General features: G+C 41.0%; 1 protein-coding gene across 2 annotated transcripts; it reads right to left on the bottom strand.

Moving 5' to 3' along the window:
* Positions 1-9425: 9425 nt before the first annotated feature.
* LOC110541261 (membrane-spanning 4-domains subfamily A member 4D-like) lies at positions 9426-22880 on the bottom strand. 2 transcript variants are annotated; one of them, XM_060386783.1, is made up of 8 exons: positions 22708-22880; positions 20315-20474; positions 17409-17531; positions 14888-14944; positions 13525-13641; positions 11485-11586; positions 10557-10673; positions 9426-9874 (listed from the first exon to the last, which is right to left on the bottom strand). In XM_060386783.1, exons 2-8 carry the CDS (start codon positions 20456-20458, stop codon positions 9677-9679), a joined length of 858 nt encoding a protein of 285 aa, XP_060242766.1. In that variant the 5' UTR covers positions 20459-20474; positions 22708-22880; the 3' UTR covers positions 9426-9676. The 2 variants fall into 2 exon arrangements, with proteins under 2 accessions (XP_060242766.1, XP_021483717.2); XM_021628042.2 differs by lacking the exon at positions 10557-10673 and having other exon boundaries at positions 22708-22872.
* Positions 22881-23361: the final 481 nt, after the last annotated feature.

The raw sequence follows: 23361 nt of genomic DNA, 5'->3' as shown, positions 1-23361 counted from the left end.
GCTGTCATGAAGACAGGTGTCCCTGTGTCGTGCAGGCCCTTGGGTGGGCACAGTTCAGCAGCTGACTTTGATATAATTCATTGCACAGAGGAACCGGGGCCAGCTGTGGCAGCTGAACAGCCACACTCTGGAAACTTCCTTCTTCCTTTCCCGGGAATCAGCCAGAAAAGACTCAGCATGTGCTGTCACTGTCACATCAGCGTGTTGTGTGTGGTGAGTCTTTGCAGTCTTCACAGCGGGCAAGGGGGAAATGATACACGAACAGACAAGAATGAAACTCAGCTCAGTATGATTTTATTGTAACTAGTTCGGGACCACGACTTTGAGTCTGGCCCAGATTATTTTGCTTTAGCCATATTTAAGCACAGCACAATGTTTGAAAACAGTATTCAGGTAGGTGTTAACTCTGGACCAGAAGTGGCAAGGTCTGTACCATGACCTCCACACCACCAGTTCCTGGGTGGCAGCTCTGCCTGAAGTTCTAGAGGTGGCAGCCATTAGGGACTAGCAGCAGCAGGGAGGTCTATCCTGTGACCTGCACCCTATTCCCGGGTGCCAGCTCTGCCTGCAGTCCGGGAGACAGCAGCCATTAGGGACTAGCAGCAGAGCTCTGCCTGGGCTTCCAGAAGCAGCAGCCAGTGGGGACCACCAGCAGCGGGGAGGTTTTCCCCATCCCCTCCATGCACCAGTTCACTGGTCCCAGATCTGCCTGCAATCTCAGAGGCAGCAGCCTTCAGCACCTACCAGAGGCAGCAGCCACCAGGGACAACCAGATGGCTGGAGGGCAGTGTAAGAACACATTCAACAAGACCCAGGGCAATATGGCACCACCAGCACTAGGCTAGCCTACTACAAGCCCTGGATATCCTAACAAGCCTGACACACAGACCCTAAATCTCATCTTATAAAGAGATCAGACCTCTACTCTTGCCTGATGCGTCTAAAACAAAAAGGGGGAACTGTAGAGAGCTGCGGAATGCTGCGCCTTAAAGATGGAGCTGGTTTCCGCCTTCCACCTTCCCGATGGTGAGTGCTCTCTGTCACGAACAACTCCACATTTGGCTAAGGCTGAGGATCTGGCTTGCTTCCATGTATGTGGACCTATCTGCATTGCCCACATGGCACGCTGGGGTTGGCTACCCAGAGGCTATTTAAGCTGTGGGATGGCTTTCCCCAGGGTCAGATGATTGTTCAAGGTTCCTGAATAAACTGCATTGAAAAAAAACAAACAAAACAAACAAACAAAAAAGATGTAAAGGCCTTTAGACAGAAAATGAATACATTCCTCAAAGAAATGCAGGAAAATACAAGCAAACAGAAGGAAGTGAATAAAACTGTTCAAAACCTGAAAGGGAAAATAGAAGCAATAGAGAAAACACAATTGAAGGCAGTCCTGGGGGTGGAAAACCTAGGAAAGAGAATGGGAACTACAGATGCAAGCATTACTGACACACTATAAGAGATGGAAGACAGACTCTCAGGTGTAGAAAATATGGTAGAAGAAATCAATACATTGTTCAAAGAAAATACTGAATCTAAGAACTTTCTAACACAAAACATCCAGGATATTTGGGACACCATAAAAAGTCCAAGCCTAAGAGTAATAGGAATAGAAGTAATAGGAATAGGAATTCCTAGCTCTAAGGCCCAGAAAATATCTTCAACAAAATCATAGAAGACAATTTTCCTAACCTAAAGAAAGCAATGCCTGTTCTGTTGGCATTTCCTGTTTCTCACCCCGCCCTCCTGCCATGATCCATAAATCCCACTTTCTCTCCAACCCTGCCCCCTTTGAGGAAAGCCTCTCAGTTCCTGGCATTCTTGTGGACCACCTCAATCCGACCCCCACCTCACCTGGAGCCACCGGCTCCCCCAGTCCAGCAGATGGCAGACACGTCATTTTCCTTTGCCTACCATCCTTAAAAGTCCTGACCTTCATAGCCTGGGTGTGACTTCCTCTGGCCTCATCTTCTGAGACTGCTGAACTCACCCCGGAGCTTCAGTTCCCAAATACACCTGTCCTTTTTATACTATTAATCTAGCTTAGATTGGCTTATTTTGTTGGTGGAGATAACCCATCAGTGTCTATAAATATATAAGAAGCCTACAGCATACCAAATAAATTAGAGCAAAAAAGAAAGTCTTCCTGCAACATAATAATCAAAACACTAAATGTACAGAGCAAAGAATGAATATTAAAAGCCACAAGGGATAAGGTCCAAGTAACATATGAACACAAACCTATCAGAATTACACCAGACTTCTTAGTAGATACTTTTAAAATGAGGAAGGCATGGCAAATATCTTGCAGACATTAAGAGACCACAGATGCCTGCCCAGACACTAATCCCAGCAAAACTTTCAATTACTGTAGATGGAGAAAACAAGATATTACATGGCAAAACCAAATTTAAACAATATCGTTCCACTAACTGAGGATACTAGAAGGAAAAAAAAAACATAACAAGAAAACACTGGAAATAATTAATTTCACACCAGCAAAAACAAAATAAGGGAAGCAAACACATGCCCACTACAATCACCAATATAAAAATTAAAGGAATCAACAGTCACTACTCATTAATATCTTTCAACATCAACAGACTCAGTTCCCCCAATAAAAAGAAACAGGTTGACAAAATGGATGAACAATAAAAACAGGTTCTATCATTTTACTGCATACAAGAAACACACTTCAGCAGCAAAGATAGACATTACCTCAAAATAAATGGCTGGAAAAAGCTCTTCCAAGCAAATGGGCCCAAGAAACAAGAACAAGTAGCTATTCTACTATCTAATAAAATAGACTTTCAAGCAAACAAGAGGCAGGGAATGACACTTCATACTCATCAATGGAAAAATCCACCAAGATGATGTCTCAATTCTGAACATCTATGCCCCAAATGCAAGGGCACCCTCATTCATAAAAGAAAATATTACTAAAGCTTAAATCACACATTGAACCCCACACATTAATAACTGAAGACTTCAACACCCCACTCTCACCAATGGACAGGTCAATGAAATAGAAACTAAGCAGAGAAATGCTGAAACTAACTGACACCTTGAATCAAATGGACCTAACAGATATCTACAGAACATTTCACCCAAACACAACAGAGTATACCTTTTTCTCAGCACCACATGGAACCTTCTCCAAAATTGACCATACACTAGGTTATAAAACAAACCTCAAATGATACAAAAGAATTGAAATATCTCCTTGTATCCTATCAGACCACCATGGACTAGGGCTGGAACTCCTCAACAACAGAAACAACAGAAAGCCTACAAACTCATGAAAACTCTACTCAGTGACCACTGGGTAGGGAAGAAATAAAGAAATAAACTATAGGAGAGACCCGATATGGTGGCACCGATTACACAAGGTTTCTGAATAGCAGGACAACAGTGAGAGCAGAGAGACCGACAGACAGGCCATACTGTGGATCTCCAAACCCCAGCATCTGATTTTCCTAGATGAGAGGAGAGCCCATGGGGAGGGAAATGGATGGGTCTAACCTCAGGTCACCCGTCTAATCCTGGGAAAAGTTCCTGGGCTCCTGCTAGCATGGGAGGCCTCAGACCACCCATCCAATCCCACCATTTGTGGATATCTTCCGTGTACCAGCAGCTCGAGGCTCCAACCTCAGGTGCTGCTCTCACTGTCCTGTGGATACCCTCTGGGTACCTGCAGCTTTCACTCCAAACTCAGGAGCCCATGCTCACTGTCCAGAGTATTAGATACCTTCAGGGTACCAGAGGTTCATGGCTTCAACCTCTAGCACCCACTCTCACTGTCCCATCAAGTGGGTACTTCCAGTACTCCCCTCCTCCCCTTCCCCTATTCCTCAGAAAAGGGAAGCTCCTCTACCCACCCACCTCAGCTCATAAGGTCCCATCAGGACTGAGTTAGGTCTCTTCTGCTGTGGCCTGGCAAGGCAATCCTGTCAGGGGGAAGTGATCAAAAAGCTGGTAATGATAAGAGCCACATATTACCTGATTATCTGAGTTTAGTTAAATTCTCAGCCCACTTTCCTCCTTTTCTTTTTTTTTCCCCATAGTTGTACACATACAATAAAATCTCACTTATGCCTCCCTGAATTTCCAGAGGGGATGTGTGTGAGATTGTCACACACTCAAGAAAAAAAGAGAAGGTTTGGAACTACTCAGAAACAGTGTTGAGGTGGCTTGTGTGTGAAAATTTCCAGGTAAGTCAGTTCACTGTTTATCCTCTAGAACTCAGCATCTACAGTGATCCCTGGTCACTGTGGAACCACAGTCTCCCCAGTGGGGAGACAGTGGGGCTCCAGAGTGGTGTGAAAGCTGTGCTATCTCCTGTCATCTTTCTGTGTCAATGAGACAGAAAACAGCCTCCTAGACCACCTCACAATGAGCCAGGCCTCTTGTCCTCTTGAGAGAAAAACTCAGAATTGTGTTTTCTCCCAAGCAGACTTGCAGTGTAAGATTGGAGACAGAATAAGAAAATTGAATAAATTCTTTACAGTTTTAGTAAATGAAACCTTGTAGCTATAGGAAAAATGCTTTTTTTCCCTTACTTACCGTTTCCACTATTCTTTTGTATTCTCTTGGTAAAGGAAAAAGTAAAAAAAAAAATCCTAAATGCATCAAATGGAGAAGAAACAATGCATTATTTTGCAATAATGTTGCTCATAATGTCTTGTGGCTAAATTGACATTGGGCAATAGGAAAGATGAGGCTGCAAATACAGCCTGGCCACCTGCTCCAGTGTTGACCAGATTTGCAGAACAAAGGGTTGAGAGCTTAGCATGGGCACTTTCATTGACCGACTGGGACATCCCATCCATAGCTGAGAACTCACTTCCCGTAATGAGAAGAACACAAAGGAAGTGACACAAAGAACAAAGAAAGAATAACATGCGAGGAAGCTGAGCAAAGTGCTGAGATTCCTCATGAGTGTGATGCATTGAATTCTAGGAAGTCTTTAATTTCTTTCTTTATTTCTTCCTTGACCCAGCTGTCACTGAGTAGCAAGTTGTTCAGTTTCCATGTGCGTGTTGGCTTTTTGTTATTTCCGTTGTTGTTGAGGTCCAGTTTTAGACCATGGTGGTCAGATTGAATACAAGGGATTATTTCAATCTTCTTGTATCTGTTGAGGCTTGCTTTGTGACCAACTATGTGGTCTATTTTGGAGAAGGTTCCATGTGGTGCTGAAAAGAAAGTACACTCTTTTGAGTTTGGGTGAAAAGATCTGTAGACGTCTATTAGGTCCATTTGATTTAGGCACTCTGTAAGTGACTTTACTTCCCTATTTTGTTTCCATCTAGTTGATCTGTCCTTTGGTGAGAGTGGGGTGGTGAAGTCTCCCACTATTAAGGTATTAGGATCAATGTGTGATTTGAGCTGTAATAATGTTTTATTTACGAATGTAGGCACTCTTGTATTTGGTGCATAGATGTTCAAATTGTGATGTCCTCTTGGTAGATTTTTCCTTTGATGAGATTATAGTGGCCCTCCTTATCTTTTTGGTTAATTTTGGTTGAAAGTCTATTTTATTAGATAGGAGGATGGCTACTCCAGCTTGTTTTCTGTAACCATTTGCCTGAAAAACATTTTTCCAGCCCTTTACTCTGAGGTAGTGTTTATCTTTGTTACATAGGTGTGTTTCTTGGATGCAGCAAAATGTTGGATCTTTTTCCCCCAACCATTCTGTTAGTCTCTGTCTTTTTATTGGGGAGTTGAGTCCATTGATGTTGATAGATACTAGTGACCAATAATTATTACTTTCTTTTGATGTGGGGTTGGTGGTGTTGCTGAGCTTCATTGCTTGTATTCTTTTGGTTTTTTGTTGTGTAGTTATCTATTTCCTCTGTTTCCTTAGATATAGTTGTTTTCTTTGGGTTGGAGTTTCCTTTCTAGTAACTTCTGTAGAGCTGGGTTACTGTGTAAATATTGTTTAAATTTGGTTTTGTCATGGAATATTTTGACTTCTCCGTCTATGTTGATTGAAAGTTTTGCTGGGTATAGTAGTCTGGGTTGGCATCTGTGGTCCCTTAAGGACTGCATGATTTCTGTCCAGGCCCTTCTGGCTTTCATAGTTTCTGTTTAGAAATCTGGTGTGATTCTGATAGGCCTACCTTCATATGTTACTTGGCCTTTTTCCCTTGCTACTTTTAAAATTTTTTCTTTGTTCTGCAGATTCATTGTTTTAAGTATGATGTGATGTGAAGAATTTCTTTTCTGGTCTAGTCTATTTGGTGTTCTGTAGGCCTCTTTTATGTTTATGGACATCTCTTTCTTTAAGTTGGGAAAATTTTCTTCTATAATTTTCTTGAAAATATTTTCCGGACCTTTGAGCCTGATGTCTTCTTTTTCTTCTACTCCTATTATTCTTAGATTTTGTCTTTTCATGGTGTCCTTGATTTCTTGGATGTTTTGTGTTTGGAACTTTTCTGATTTTATTTTTTCTTTGAGAGACATGTCAATTTCTGCAGGTGTATCTTCGGCACCTGAGATTCTTTCTTCCATCTCTTTTATTCTGTTGGTGATGCTTACCTTTGTAGTTCCTGATCTTTTCTCTATGTTCTCCGTTTTTCTCTATTTGTGTTTTCTTTATTGATTCTAATTCTGTTTTCATGTCTTGCACCATTTCTTTCATCTGTGTGAATGTGGATTCCTGCTTTTCAATGATGATTTCTATTTTTTTTTGTCCGTTTCCTATCTATATATAGATAACTGTGCCTCTACTTGTTTGGCTGTACTTGCCTGTATTTCTTTGAGAGCTTTGTTCATCTCCTCTTTGTTTGCCTCAATTTTCGTGGTCATTTCTCTGAGAGATTTATTTATTTCCTCCTTGTTTGTCTTGATTTCTGTGGGTATTTCTTTGAGGGCTTTGTTCATTTCATCTTTATGGGCCTCTAATAGCTGGAAAAACATAGTTTTAAAGTCGTTTTCTTGTGTATCTAGTGAATTGAAGTGTCCATTGATTTGTGGGGTTGCTGTTGAAGCCATAATGTCCTGATTTTTGTTGGTTGTGTTCTTATGTCTGCATCTGGCCATCTGGTTATCTATAACACTCACTGTTTGCTCCTGGAGTTTGTAGTTCAGGATAAGATTGTCTCTTTCTGTTTTCTGGACTGTTTATTCAAGAAGATGAGAGAGGTTCACTGGTTTGGGAGTGTGTGTTGTGGTTTCAGTTTTACCTAAGTAAGGAATGTGACACTGGCGCTATTTGCATGTGCTTTTAGCAGGTGCTGTGTGTATGTCCGGATTCCCTGACTATTGCAGTGGCCTTCAGGCCACTAGTATGCAGCTCTGTCTGGGATCCAGGGATTGTTTGCCTGGATTTCACTGGTAGTCCTGCAAGGCAGAGGCTTCAGTGTTGGGATTGCTATCCCAAGAATCCCTATGGTGCCCACACTAGGGGTGTGGGTGGCAGGGATCTCCTGTCTGGTTGCTTGGGTAGAGATAGGTCCTGAGTCTTGGGCAAACACTCCCTAGAAGGCACACTGACTCCCTTGCAGGACCAGTTGGATTGCACAGGGGTTCCCCTTGCTCTCTACTCTCCGATTTGATCCTGTTGGGGCAAATGCGGGTGCAGGCTAACAGTCAGCTCTGTGGCACTGTAGCAGCAGAACTTGGTGTCCACCTGCACTGTGTCCTGCCTCTCTGACCTTCCCCTCCATCAGGGAAGTCTTATGGTGGCTAGTCCCGGAGTAGCACCAGAAAGAGTTGGGTTGAGTGTCCTCAACCCCAGATCCCAGGCCCAGATCTCTCGGCCAGAAGCAGCCTGGTGCTAGCGCATATGTCGGTGGTTCCAGGAGAGTACCAGGTAGGGTTGACTGTCCTCAGATTCAGAACTCGGGTTTCTCTGTCAGGGGCTGCTGGGTGCACTGGAGAGGGGATGCTGTGGCCTGTGGCAGGCTGTGGCAGGCTGCCTCTCTGACCTTCCCCTCCACTGGGGCAAACTTATGGCGGTGCTCTCAGGCGAATGCCAAAAGGGGTTGGGAATTCTCAGTCCCCCATCCTGAGCCGGGGGTTTCTCTGCCAGGGACCGGGGGCCACTGGTGCTAGGACTTGGTTCTAGGCCTTATTGCGCTGGACCCGGAAGAGTGTCTGGACGTGTTGAATGACCACAGTCCCAGATCCTGAGCTGAAGTTTGTTTGCTAGGAGCAGCTGGCAGCACTGGGGTCCGGGTGCTGTGAAGCCGCTGTGCGCCTCTCTATCCTTCCACTCCACTGGGGCAGGGTTATGGTGGCGTTATTGGGGGAGTGCCCGAAAGGATTGGTTTTTCTCAGCCCCAGATCTCGGGTTTTTTTTTTTTTGTTTGTTTGTTTGTTTTTTTGGTGGAAGCTGCAGCACTCGCTGGGGCTGGGGTACAGACAGTGTGGTCTGTGGTGGGTTCTGTTGGCCGCCTCCTGCCTCCTCCAAAGAGGGAGAAGGGAGTTGGATACGAGGAAGTGCCTAGCGATCACATCCCTGGGTGTCTCCTCCCGGAGGAGTCTGCCGTGACCTGATTTTAGACGGACTCAGTTCATAGTTAATCTCTTTCTTCCTGGAAGTCTAGATAACTCTGTTCAGGGTTGATCAGCCCCTTCACTCACCAATTTCAGTGTTGCAGGTCCTTTGCCCTTCAGCTAAGGTGCACACTAGCCGCCGCCATCTTCTTCCACCCCCTCAGTTTCTCTCTTAATACTGCTATCACCCAAATCATCGAGACTCTATTATGTTAACAAGCTTCACCATACAATCCTGAGCATGTATTACTCTACATCCTTCTAATCTAATTTGGCCTTCTACCTGCGTACACCCCTGCCCAAGCTCCTCTCTCCTGAAGGCTCCTGCGCCTCTGCCTGTGGTTGAATCCCCTACTTCCTCCTCTAACTCCTCCTCCCCTGGCTGGCAGGAAGTCCAACCCTGGTCTCTCCCCTGCCCAGCTATTGGCTGGATGATGCTTTATTGGTGTATCAGGGGACAACTGGGGAGCAGTGTTTACACAGCATCGAGATAAGAGGATCTCAGAACAAGGATTGCAACCACATATGAGGAATACAGAAATCAGCATTTGAGTTACACAATAACCTTATGTCTACATATATATACACACATATATCTATATACCTATATCCTATATGTATATATAGAATGCTTATATCTATATACAAATGTATTATATATGCATATAGTATATATACACATATGTGTGTGTGTTTAGGGATCAGGCATTCAGATTTCAATTACTTCTCTTTATTGTAACTTTCACCACAGCAATTAAAGTATACACTGTTATTATGTAATGTAAATGAGCATAGAGATTAAAATTAGCTGCTATAGTTATTGAATATACCTATGGTCTTACATAATTTAAGTGTCTGTACACTACCATGACCAGCTAAATCTACTGATTTAGCAAAAGTTCCAAATAAAATACAAACTGCAGTCATCACTCTTTGGGGACTTTATTTCACTAATACATGGTTGTTTTTGTTTTGTTTTGTTTTCAGTTTGCATTCAAGATTTCTTTGCCAATTCAATACCCCTTGTTCACACAATGAGTGGAAGATGTTAACATGTTATTGACACAGTAAATGCTTGATTTATGCATGTATAGCATGACTGATACACCTACCAAAAATCAGTGCAATGAGGAGTTAATTTACCAGGAAAACAAACAATGAGAATATGATTTTGAAATCACAACCCCCCACCTACCACTACCCCACATGCATCAGACTTAGACTCATTCTCCAGTGGGGTCCATGAAATATTCTCTGGAACATTTATTCCTTGTGGAACATTTATTCCTTGGTATTCTGGTGGTGCCAATGGTTGAAGTAGCACAGGGTGTGCCATTGCTGTCATAGCAGGATTTGATGGTTGAACTACAACAACCTGTGAAATGAACCCAAACGACATTGGGTTACCAAGCATACCCAGAGCTTCTTTCTTTACCTTATAACATAATGTCACTTTTGCTAGCATCTACACTGTCTCTACTGAGTTGAACCACACATCACCCTGGAGGGGGGGGGTGTCTCGGGAGCTGCTTGGATCAGGCATTGTACTCCTAGGACACTCATTCTGTGGCAGAGCTTGACCAGAGGAGCTGATATCTGCAGCTGCATCTTAGAGCATCAGTCTTCCATGTGAATTACTTGAACAAAGGAGTTATGGGAAAAAAATGACAATGATATTCCTTCCAACTAGTTTGTTCCTGCTGATAGCAGCACATCCAGACCTTGTCATGGAGGCCGTGAACAAATTCTGCATATAGGACGGTGGCCCAGAATGGCAGAAGTATCGTAATACTTGGGAACATTCTTTCTTCCCAAACTCAGGTGACGTGGGGCAGCAGGAGAATGACGATGTGATACACGAGCAACACATGCACCAAAGCGCTGCTTTCCCGGTTAACACAGGAGGTCGGCAGGAACAGCATTGCTCAGTTCTGGGGAGCAGGTGACAGCTCTCACTAGCTTCTTTCCCTGCTTGCAGCGATGAGGACACACCTGCCATATCGTTCTCATGGTCTACTGCCTGGCCTTTTTATCTGCCTAAGTCTTTTTATATCTACCTGACCTTCTTCCTCCTCGCTTTTCAGGAGCATCTTCAAGCAGTCCTCCACTGAAAGTTTCTGATAAACAGTGGCCCTGTCACCTCCATGAGCACAGTTTAGGCAGGAGAATGGGGGCTGGAATGGAGGAATTAGACTGGGGAAATTGAGGCTAGATTTGATTAAAACACATTATATGCAGGTATGGCATTCTCAAACAATAAAAGAGGTTAGCACATGAAAGAAACCAGCACACGGAGGAAGAGTCTAAATCCTTCTACACCTGGTCTTCACCTGAAAAACAGCATGCTGGGTAGGGATCTGGGGCAGTGAGTCTTCCAGGCACAAACAAAAGAGGCAGGGTATGCAGGATCCTAAAGAGGGTGCTACCTTCTGTGGCTGCACACCTTTTCACGCTCTTTCTAAACCTCCCCAGCCCACTTCCTGTCTTGGAAATGCTGTTCTTTTCTTCATACACTGTCTCTGCTTCTAACACTGGGTCTCTGGGTCCTTTGCTCTTCAGCACAGAGATCTGGAATTCGGGAACCTCTGAACCTCTGAACTCAGAGCTGTGGCTTGGCACTCCTGAAAGTATTTCTCCAACTTTCTCTCCACCTCTGCTCCGCATGGAGGCTGCAGGTATTTTCAGATTGTCTGTCCTATTTTTTTTCTCTTTTACAAACTGTCATAAGAGTGTCCTTGAGCTTTCTTCTGAGTCTGTTTCTAAACTCTTTTATTAATAAAATCAAGAACCCCGAAGGGAACCTCAGTTTCCCTGGTAACAACCTTTTAAGACTTAGCAGAGGACCCAGCTAAGCTGTTGATGGTCTTGACTTGAGGAAGTTAAAAGAAGCAATAAAGATGTGTCCTTATAAGCTGCTAGATTCCTGCAACTGGTTATGGAGCAAGAGAGACCTACTGACATCCTCCTGAAGGGAGTGCCACTCACCTCACTGGTGTCACAACAGGTTACTTTACATCCAAAGGCCGAGACAGACACAGCAATGCAGAATTCTAGCAAATTTAAAATGAGCATCAAGGAATCCAAACCCTAGAAATAGATTCATACCAAGGAATGTGAGGATGGAGATAACAAGTTTGAAATATGCCCACACACACACACACACACACACACACACACACACACCAAGATTAACGTGTCAAAAAGAAAAAGGTTAAAAAAAAAAAAAAAGGCTCTGGCAAGGGGTTTGGAAATCAGCTTTTGATACCGTCCAGCCCTTATACAATTTATTGGTCTCCTGAATGTCACTTATTTTCTCACTGTTTTACTAATAAAAAATGATCAGTGACCCCTTGCCCCAAGGCTCCCGTGCTCTGGTGCTAGACATCTCACATGGAGAAAACAATAATTCTATTGCATATGTAAAGAGGTTGTGTTTCTAACCAAACCCCAGAACGGGGATATCCTAGTTTGCTGTGGGAACAAAGGTTGTTTATTAGGTAATATAAGCAGAATATCTTGGCCTGTGCAGGGACTCTAAGTTATTGTAACATTTTCACAAGATGATGAGTAATCAAAGTCCAAGAGAATGGGAGTGCTTCAGTATTTGCCTTGAAAACAGAGGACAGAATGATGAGCCAAGAAAAGTAGACAGAAGGTGGAAACACAAAAGCCAAGAGAATTACTTTCCCCTAAATCTCCCAGGGAGGACAACAGCTCTGCCAACATTTTGATTTTATGCAGTGAGACTGGTTTTGATCTTCTGTCACCCTGCAATAAAATACATCTGGATTGTGCACTAACTTGGTAGCGATTGTCACAGATATGGCATAGCACTGGAGTGCTGAGTACCACGCTCCTTAGTAGTGTTCAGAACATGTGGGTTTGCCTGTATCTTCACCAGACCACAGACCAAAACAGAGGAACAAAGGGCACATTGTTCTAAATTCTCCCTCCTTGATGGTGCCTAGAATTGCTGGTTTAAATATCCTGTGTTTTTTCTCTCAGGGATCAGAGATGATCCCTCTGCTGTGAATTAGTCAAATGACCGGGAGCTGGGCACATGAGACATACTGGTTCATAGGCCCTGGGAATATTTGAATTTGTTGTTGCTATCCTTGCTCCTGCCTCAACAGATCCAATAGTGTCTCTGTGCAGGTGTTGTGTCAGGCACAAATAGAGAACAGCAAGTAGAAGATATGGTAGTCTTAATCTGAGCAATGTGACCATCTAGATAGGTAGGTTGAGATCCTCTGAGGATTAGAGGGTATTGATGTTAGGTCTGCACGCTTCATCTTCTCCCTTATAGACATTCAAGCACTCTCTGATGATCCATAGGCAATCTCACATAAGATATAATTTGACTCTTACATAAATAAGTACAGGCTGAGCCTGGAGCCTTATAACTATAATCCCAACACTGAGAGGAGAGGGTGGATTTTTAATCCAAGGTCAGCCTGGGCTACATAGCAAGATTCCTATCTCTGGAAATATGAAACAAACACAGACACTGAAAACAGCAACAGAAACAAGCAAAAGGTAGATTTTCAACATAAGAAGCTGATGTATATGTGTTTATAATATGCTACTCTAACCTGTAGGAATTTGTTATTTTTCTAGCTCACTTTGGCTTATCCTTGGCAATTCCATGTGGCTTGTTCTGATGGTTCCAGATAGCATGCACTCTATCTGTTCATTCTTACAAAGAGTTCACTCTTTTAAACCTGTTTTGTAAAATGACAAGCTATACAGTATATCTTTTTTATCACAAGGATTGGAGGCTCCCACCATTAGGCACTTAGGCCCAAAGTCTGAGAACCAACCACATTAGTGGTTTTCTTTCTACTTAGTTATAGAGAGAAGAGAAACAATGAGATGTCACCTGATCCCTAAAAATTATTGTCCTACTTCCTTATCATTTCCAACTTCCCAAAGTGATCCTAGAATCAGAGTGTTGATTGTTGCTTTTGCAAGAGCCAATGAGCCCTTCCCACACCAGGGCATCCCATCATCAGAGGAAGTACTCACTGCTATTAAATTAAGATGGCAAGAATACAAACACTCAAGCACACTGACGATACCCATTGTGCTTGCAGTTATAGCCAGCACAGCGCTGATGGTGTTGAAAACTAGACTGACGGTGACCTAGAAAGGAATGAAAGTCAATTAATTCCACAGCATCCTTTGGAATAGCCCCTCCAATATTCAAAGTACATCATGACCTTGTTAATGCATTCCTTCCTCTTTTTGCCTTCACTTATAGTCCCTTGCCAACATAAAAACAGTACTGTAATTCCTAAGACTAAATTCTCCAGGTGAGAATTTCAAGGGCACAAGATGCTCTCCAAATTTCCTGGAATAAATTGTTTCAAAATCTTTGATACATTATCTGGAAAGCCCCGTGTGTCATTTTACACCACACTCTGCTGCAAATGCCTGAGTGTTTTCCTGGTGTCCCTCTTGCCTATTTTCCCGTATGGTGTGGATCTGGTCCCACAATTCTCTTCTCATGGTTCACTAAAATAAGCTTTATTGTAAGAAGTAGAACTACTTAGGAAACTGAAAGTTTGCCTCATCTATAACATGAGGTACATTTTAGGGGTCAGTGTTGGTTAAAGATGCTAAGGAGGCAGACAGGAGCCCGAGTTGATTGTGCTACAGAAGCTGATGTTTAGCTATTGCCATTAGTGAAATTCAAATGAATTTTTAGTTAATGAAATAATTGTTGAATTCTTGGTTATTGCCTTTCATCAGCTTTGTGACAGAGATCTCGCTGTAAATGTCTTTTTTAAATTGTTTATTGCTTTATGTGTATGAATGTTTTGTCTGCATGTATATGTAGCATGTGCGTGCCTGGTGCCTGCCTAAGTCAGAAGAGCACTTCAGATCCCATAGAACTGAAGTTATGGGTGTCTGTGAGACACCAAGTGGGTGCTTGGGGCAAAGTCCGGGTCCTCTGTAACAGCAACTGAGCTATCCCTCTGTCCTTTGTAAAAAAATGTTAAACCTCTTATTTTCAATATATCTATTGAAGCCATTTTAATCTGTAAACCAATGATTATTTTTTTGCCATTGCAAATATTTGGATGTCATTATCCTTGAACCTTGAAGATTCAAGGTTCAACTGTGTAAATTCCACTTGACATTTTTCCCCCAGGAATCACTGCACCAGCTCAGAGATTCTTCCAACAACTGCCTTGACACGATATCCAGTCTGATGTGATGAAACCCACTGTGAGCCAGTAATTCAGCTACACTTTTGAAAATCAGGTCCTCTAAAACTAATAGGCTTGGCTTTAGGAAAAGAGAATGAACCCCTTTTACATCTTAGCAGAATACGTATTTGATGAAGTTATTCTCTTTTGATAGCAAAATTAAACGAAATACATACCAGTCTCTTTGTAGGTTTTACTGTTGCAGCGATTGACAAGGATCCTGAGATTATGAACTGGTAGCAAGAGGAAATATCCATGTTAAAAGTCTTCAAACAGTATAAATCATAGCGTACTACAGCTCACTTCTAAATCAACTGATTCTATTAAAGGGAGCAATAGTCTAAAAACCTACCTTTCCCTTACCCATAAGAGTGGAGAGTAAAAGTAAAATGAGGTGGTTTTGTTGTTGTTGTTGTTGTTTGTTTGTTTGTTTTTGGCAGATTATTTTACTTATTTATTTTGGATTTTTGAGACAAGGTCTTGCTGTGTAGTCCTGGTTGGCCAGAAGCTTGCTACTTAAAACAGGCTGGTCTTGTTCTTGAAGTGATTCTCCTGCTCATGCCTTCCAAGAAGGGGGATTACAGGTGTGAGCCGCCAGCTCTTGCTCAACATGTGAATATTTTTCTATGCTTTTAGTAAAGAGGACTAAGGCATGTCCTTCTTTGGTGTAATTTTACCCGCTAGACATCTGTGGCTAGAATACTAATCTTCCTAATAACACTGATAAAGCAGTTTGAAGTCTCTCACTCCAGGGAAAAGTTTATTTTATATTTAGGTCACTTTAAATGGAGATAAGATTCCATAGACTTGAAGACAAACTGAGAAATTTTTGAAATTTTATATTCTCAGTTTCTTTTGCATATTTTTAATCAAGGTTTAAAAAAAACTTATGCAACTGTTATCCTATTAAAATGGTTTAAGAGCAATGTAGACTAAAACTCCCCAATTCTTAGGACAAGATTTTGTCAACATGATCCCAAACTGAAGAAGTTAGTCAAAGAAAAACAGAAAAGAAATTATCCTGTTGAAAATGCGTATTGAAAAATGTAAATAAAATAATGGAAAAATTATGATGATGATGAGATTACTATAGATCATTTGAGTCCAACAATTTGAGAATGTTCAAAAATTCGTTCTAAATTATTGCTGTCAACTTGATTGAATTGACCTCTTAAAACTCTTCAGCTAAATATATGGATGTTGTTATTTGCTTTTCACATTTTGGTTTAGAAGATTTAAAAGTTAATGGGAGCATCATGAAGAATACATCATTGAAACTAAAATGAAGTTTCAGTTTAGGGGAAACGGGGAAATGGTTGTCAATGGATTGCTTCCCATGCATGCCTGAGCCATTGAGTTCCGTCCTTCGTTATAGATGATGGAAGTTGTTTTCCTAGATAGTATTGAGTAGGAAATCATGATTGAAGCGGAAAGGTATAGTGAGGAGGTAAGTGAGATTTTGTGTCCTCATTAATTTAGTCATATTGAGTAAATTAACATTACCTAGTTCATTTTTTTTTCAATTATACAATGATGACGAAGACAAATCTCTCAGAAATTGTCATGATTGGTCACGGTGGAACACTACATACTAAACATCTAGTAATGTGCCCTGATTATAGTGAAATGAAGTTATCATAGTGAAATACTATTACTGGTATTATTTGTGGGATTATTATTATCATTGTTATTGTTATTTATATTTAGAGTATTATGCAACTTTGAAAAGCATGGGGGCTTGTTCTTCAAATCTTAAAAACCTGTTGTAAAATAGGAAGAGAAAATTAAAGTACCAGGTTTACAAAATAACTAAATTTTCTCATTATCAAATTCATCAATAAATAACAACCTTGCAACACTTGAATAGGACTCTCCAGTATCAAATAGCCAGATTTGTGCATTTTGTCAGTTCATAATACATTAAGTATAAAATGTTTGATATTTTATATGTAATAGACACTCTGAACTAAAAAAACTCTCTTAGGTTTTATTATAGAGAAAATGTTTTTAACTTTTAAAAATTTTTATTCATTTTTATTCATTATTTTATTAAAAAATTGAAACAAAATTTTCTACAGTTTCCTCTTCTCTTAAGCATTTATTGAGATTGGTTAGTTCTTAACCACCTGCTCAGCTTTGTCTCCTCCTCCTTGCTAACAACACCCTTCCTCATTTCATTCATTATTTTATGAGCTTCAAAGTTAGAGATCTCTTCCCAGCTGGAAAAGTGAATCTCAGTTCTTCAACTTAAGGACAGCAAGACAATTATCCTTGGTTTGAGAATATGTTTGTGAAAGTCTTAGTAACAGTGAAACAGATATGTCAACAAGTCAAATTGCTGTCATAAAGATGTGGTGACATTCTTGTACCACCAAATAACCATCCCTAGGAATGACTAGCCATAGACTCCCGAGGAAATCAGTTGTGTCAAGGTTTAAGTAACTCTTGGGGGAGTGCATGACTACGTGCTGTCACAATATATCCTAAGTGACATTTTAAATAATCAGTCTACCTCATTTACATGAATGGTATGTTGATATTGGAAACATGAACAAGGAAAAACCGAATAAGGTTTAAGTATGTTGTGCTCAACCTCATAGACTGCTTGAAAGCATTGAGAGAAGGTTCCACCCAGGGTTAGTATAGTCTCAACAGGGTGTTATTACCTCCAGCCACATAAGTTGGTATGTTACTCACCATCAGTGACCCCCAAGCTGGGGCCCCTAACATCACTGAAATAGGTGGTCGAACATGTAATGATGCGCAGATCAATATTATTCCTATGCTCAGGTTTATGAGAGCAATCATAACTTGTACAGCCTAGACATAAGAAAGTAAAACATTATCCACTACAAAATGATGTCCATGGAAAGTCCTATCAAAGCACTAAGTTACCTCTATCCTTTAATAGTCAAAGATAAATTTTGAAATACTATTTTGTCAATTGTCTTCATACATATATGGATGGGATGTTCTAACTTGTAAATCATCCCTTGGAAACACATACACACACACCACACCATACACACACACACACACACACACAAACACATACAATTGTTCAAGCAATTTCAAAGTTAGAGGGAATTTATGAAGTTCTTCCCAGAGGTGCATACCCATGATGCATCTCTACCACTGTTGTTATCCTTTGTCACATGCTCACATAAGAAAGACTTGAGAACGAGGAAGACATTATTCCAGCAAGAAACAATTTGAATAAATAAAATTATATGCAGAATGAGGAAAATATGAACAGTATACATGATCTTCTTTGGGTACACATACTCTTTGAGTACACATACTCTTTGGAGTATGAGGAAGGAGTTTGAATATGGTGAGCTAAAAATGGTGGAAATTTGAGTATAATTTCCTCTTTAGTAAGGACTCAAAGAAAATGAAAACAACTTATGAAGATGTGTTGGAGGAAATGAGAGGAGTTCATAGGGGGAAGGTATAGGGCCATATGGAAAGATTGGAAAACATATTTATTTTCATATGTGTGTATATGCAACAATAATATTTAAAGAAAAAGAAGTCATGAATTTGAAAAGGAGGGGACAGAACAAGAGGGTTGATGGAAGAAAAGGGAGAGGGAAAGCATGTAATCAAATTTAAATAATTTTTTAAAATGAAGAGAGCCATCGAAAATGAGTTAGTTCCCTATGTTTTCATTAGTGGCAATCAAGAAAGAAAGGTCACTCATTCAGAAAGGCAAATGGGATGGACATTGGAATAGGGAAAAACAGGGAACAGGACAGAAGCCTACAACTGAGGGACTCTGAACGACTCTATTCAGCAGTGTATCAAAGCAGATGATGAGACTCATAGCCAAACTTTGGGCAGAGTGCAGGGAATCTTATGACATAAGGGGGATACAGACAGACCTGGAAGGGACAGGTACTCCACAAGGGAAGCAATAGAACCAAAAATCTGGGCCCAGGGGTCTTTTCTGAGACTGATACTCCAACTAAGGACTATGCATAGAGATAACCTAGAACCCCTGCACTGATGTAGCCCATGGCAGCTCAGTGTCTAAGTGTATTCCTTAGAAACAGGGACTGTCTCTGACATGAACTCAGTGGACTGCTCTTTGATCACCTCCCTCTGGGGGACTGGGGCAGTCTTATCAGCCCACAGAGGAAGACAATACAGCCAGTCCTGATGAGACCTGATAGGCTAGGGTCAGAAGGGGAGGAGGACCTCCCTATCAGCGGACTGGAGGAAGGGCATAGGGGAAGAGGAGGAAGGGAGGTTAGGATTGGGAAGAGATAAGGGAGGGGGCTACAGCTGGGATACAAAGTGAATAAACTGTAATTAATAAAAAAATAAATGAATTAAAAGTAAAGACTTCTTTAATATTTACTGAATATATTTTTAAACACACAAAAGTAATATGTTTTTCTATGACTCTTTAAAAGAGAAAAGACAAAGACAAAAGGTCAGTAATTTAATCCAAAGGAAAAAATTTAATGGAACAACAACAACAAAAAAAAAATCACTAAAATTCAAAACAGGGAATCAATGGAAGGAACTTAAAAACCCAAGTTTTATTTTTCTTTACAGATAAATAGATAAAATCTATTACTTGCTAGCCAAGCTAACTGGAAGACAAGTAGTTAATTCTACCAGAAATCATTCGAGGGTTAGCACTGTGGGAAACTCAAGAGAAGAGGCTAACCAATTCAATAACAGAGGAAACAGAGAAATGCCTGAGAAGACCAGGTAGCAAACCTCAGAAAAAGAAGTAGCCACTGTGAACAGTCTTGAAATTTGAAAAGAATTGATATTGCTTGTTATTATGATTTTTCTTAATTAATATTTGAAAGAATTAATAGAAAACAATGCGCCAAGCTCAAATCTCATAGCACTGGAGAGTGTGCTTACCTTTATCTCCCCTTCCATTTCACTGTACATGTAAAACTGCTCTCAATTTAAAATTCTTATTGATATATTTTAGATATCCATATTCCATGTTTAAAATGGTCATGAAAAATGACCATTCTTCACAATATGAGATTTAGAATTGTGAAGTAGAAAAGAAACATGTCTGTCTAAAGACAGCTGCCCAGTGGTTGGAAGCTTGGCCCAGTGAGCATCTTCTGCATTCCGTGACCTTTAACCTGCCTAGGATGTTACTCTTTGAGGTTCTCTATTGCTTGGGCATACTCCCCTGAAGACAGAAGTGAATGGGGGATAGAGGATTTCTCATCATCTGAGTAGCAGGCTAAAGAAAGGTACTGGAAATGTGTAGGGACACGATGGGTTTGTCCATGAGTGGGCAGGCCAGCGGCTGGACCACAGAGCAACTTTGCACAGCTTTTTCTCTGCACCGAGTTAGACGTGATCATCTTGGATGATCCACAGCCTAGAACACACCTGACATATCTAAGTTTTAAAAATAATTAAGCTGCAAGTCTGATGTGATAGACTAAAATATCAAACTTCAAATGATAAATTAGAAAATCGAATGCTAGTGCCCCAGGAAAGTACCATGGTACATGTGTTGATATACCACCTGGCTAGTGGAACAGAGCATGGGGGGTACCTTCTTTTTATCATTTATTTACAGTATCATTCTCCCCCCAGATCCAAAGATGTCTTACCCCGAGGACTTTGGGTTCCCCCTTTATGAACTTCTCTGTGCTCTCCTTCCACAGTTGAGACCTTATAACAGATTTCTTCGAGGGCTGAGTCCCTCCAGGGACCACCCCTGTAATGGTCTGTTCTATTCCTTGAATGGTTTCCATGGTAGCAGAAACAGTGCTAAAATATGAATGAAATTTTGGATGAACTAGAATGGCTGGAAATGGCTCAATTCCAGGCTCTGGCTTTATGAAATCATCCTATGTTAAAATAATATATTTTTTAAAAATAATCTAGTTTTGAAAAGTTACAAAAATAGTTTAATGCCTTGGAAGAGAAGCTCTTCCATTTATATTTTCTTAGCAGTATCTTCAGTGCTCACACTTTTTCTTCATACAGCCACAGATATTTTGGACTTCAGTTTTTAGACCAGTAGTTGGAGCATCTGTACAAGTTGGCCCCATTTTTGGAAGGTGTTCCCCAACTTCACGATCTGCTCCCACAACAAAGAAATATCTGTTCATTCTCCTCACACAGTCTCTGGCTTCAGCAGATACAGCTTCCCTCTGCCTGTGAACTACTCCACCTGAAAATGCAAGGGAAGTCTGGTACTCCCCCTTCCTGCCCCAGAAGACCAAGCTGCTCTTAAGGGAACCCAAGGTGAATACACTCAAGTGCACAACTTATTCATTTTTTTTTTACAAAGAGCCCATGGCATGCCTCTCAGGAATAACTTTAGACTTCAGGGATGTCCTCAGGTGTCCTTTCTTAAGGGGAAGAATAAAGAGAGGAATCTAAAAGGTGAGCCTCTCTTTTGTCAAACTGAAAATAAAGACCTCCTCCAAAAGCCTAAGTCTCAACAGGTTATTGGTAATTAATGGTGATACAAAAATAAAATCTGAGCAGGGAACGGCCTGATCTAAGATCCAACATTCTAGGGGTGGAGTTATGGCTCAGTGATTAAGAGAGTTGGTTGCTTTTCCAGAGTGCCCAGGTTCAATTCCGAGTACCTATGTGGCTGCTCACGACCATCTGTAACTAATTCTTGGTATTCTCTTGTCTCTTTGAGCAGCAGGCATGCATGTGGCACACAGACATACATGTAGACAAAACACCTGTACACATAAAAGCTCCAATAATTTGGAGTGTTCTCCTGGTCCTTTCATTGAGGTGTGAATTTCTAGTTATTAACATTCTCTGGACTACTGTGACTTTGTCTGTGAAAGAGTGCATTGGGCGCATCTGCCTCCAAGCTTCTTTCTGACCTTCACACTGCTGAGAAACCTCCCAGTATCTTCCAATGATAAACATCTGCAGCAGCAGCTTCAGCTCCTGGCCTGTGTGTCTCCCAGTAAAGCCAACAATGCTTTGGGACCTAGTCCAGGTCACAGTCCATCTCAGGAGCAGACTAAGCATGTTAGGCTGGGGCTCAGCCTCCATCCTATGCATCTCCACCAAATATGCGTGGAGCAGATTGTCTTAACTGGTGGATTGTTGAAATAATATGTAGGAGGCAGATTAATACCACAAAAGAGGTTTATTAAGAATGTGTGTGAAATGATCAGTCAATAATTTAAATATTGCTTTCAGGTTTTTGATGCCCTGGGGACAGAGAAAGAATAGAAAGTAAAACAACTTTATACTGTACTCAGTTGGGGCCTTCTTAAAGCCTTTCTCTTTTCTTTTGTATATTATTCTTCATCTTATTTTTGACTATTTCATACTTGAGTGCTGTGTTTACATCATTTCCACCTCACCTTCTCCTCCCTCCAACTTTTCCTATCTTCCCCCACTCCCTTTCATATTCATGATCTCTTTTTTCTTTAATTATTATTGTTACATATGTATATGATTACACACACAGCTCTACTTAATGCTGCTTGTGTGTGTGTGGGGGGGGGTTAGGACTGGATAACCCAATCAGTGAACTTTCTTGCTGGAGAAGACTGATTCTTCCTCTTTAGTAGTCAATAATTGCCTATATATATATATATATTTTTTTAATCTAAGAGTGAACATGACAAGCTATCTTCAAGAACACAGGAGTAACACTTACACCTTGGAGGCAGTCAAGAGCTGTCTAAACGGCCTTAAAGAATATGCAATAGGAGGAAATTCATGTCTGGTACTGTACCCCTAACCACCCACCTGTGGCTGGTGAGGTCCTAGACCCTGGAGGAGAAGGTATTAGTGTCACTTTTCCAAGCCTTTATCTTTTCCTTGTCCTTATTCTTTGCATCAAAATCTGCCTCCTCAGGTGCACTTAAGTGCACTCTACCCCAATTCAGAACACTAGTTTGTGTAGTGAAAGGTGATCTCCTTGTTCTCATATTTCCATCTAGATGTCCTATATTCACCCATTACATTTAAAGCCATCATGCTGAAAGGCTAGGGAGGCAAATCCTGCACCTACCTCCTTCCAGGCTGCAGTGCTGCTGTCGGTGTCTGCAGAGGGCCAGGCTCTGGGAAAGCACCTCAGAGTGTTTGCTCAGCGCTAGAGACCACCCCACACCCAGCACCTCACTCGGCTTAAATGTGCGTGTTTCTCCTAGCATCTCTGTAGATTATAAAGGAATGAACTTCTGAAAAAACACAGCTACTTCCTGTTAACTAACTTTCGATTTCTCACCTGGGGTTTTATTCAATGTGAAATATACTCAAAAGAGGTTGCTCCCACTAACAGTGTTTTTTTTTTTGTTTGTTTGTTTTTGTTTTCCAAAAGAAAATAATATTGCTTATTATGGTGTTAAGTTTGAAGATTTACATTTTGTAGAACTCTGTCAAGGGAATATAAACAAAATATTATGATATACAAATATGTTGTATGACCCATTATTTTGTATATTATTTATTAATAAAAAGCAAAATCAAAACCAAGCAAGGCAGACATACCAAAATATTATAACTATATAATTTTAAAGACAACATATTCAGACTATGTCATTTACATGGCCTTTCAAAATCTGTTTGCAAAAATTCACACATTGCTGTTAAGTGGTTTTTTCTAGAGAACTGTGTATAGAGAGTTTAAATGCGTTAAGTGTGCATGAAACTCTGCTCTTGGAGA

This window comes from Meriones unguiculatus, chromosome 1, assembly GCF_030254825.1.
Source record: "Meriones unguiculatus strain TT.TT164.6M chromosome 1, Bangor_MerUng_6.1, whole genome shotgun sequence".
In the NCBI taxonomy this organism is placed as follows: Eukaryota; Metazoa; Chordata; class Mammalia; order Rodentia; family Muridae; genus Meriones; species Meriones unguiculatus.
Note: the sequence above shows the minus strand (reverse complement) of the source record. Positions and strands in the feature narration are given on the sequence as shown.

What these genes read in the sequence shown, in the direction of transcription:
- LOC110541261 (XM_060386783.1), bottom strand. Translation starts at nt 20,458, where the DNA reads ATGGAAACCATTCAAGGAATAGAACAGACCATTACAGGGGTGGTCCCT. An exon ending in GCCATCTTAATTTAATAGCA is followed by an intron (nt 11,587 to 13,524) that starts GTGAGTACTTCC and finishes ATCTATTTCTAG; the next exon opens with GGTTTGGATTCCTTGATGCT. An exon ending in GCGAGGAGGAAGAAGGTCAG is followed by an intron (nt 9,875 to 10,556) that starts GTAGATATAAAA and finishes TTCATTTCACAG; the next exon opens with GTTGTTGTAGTTCAACCATC.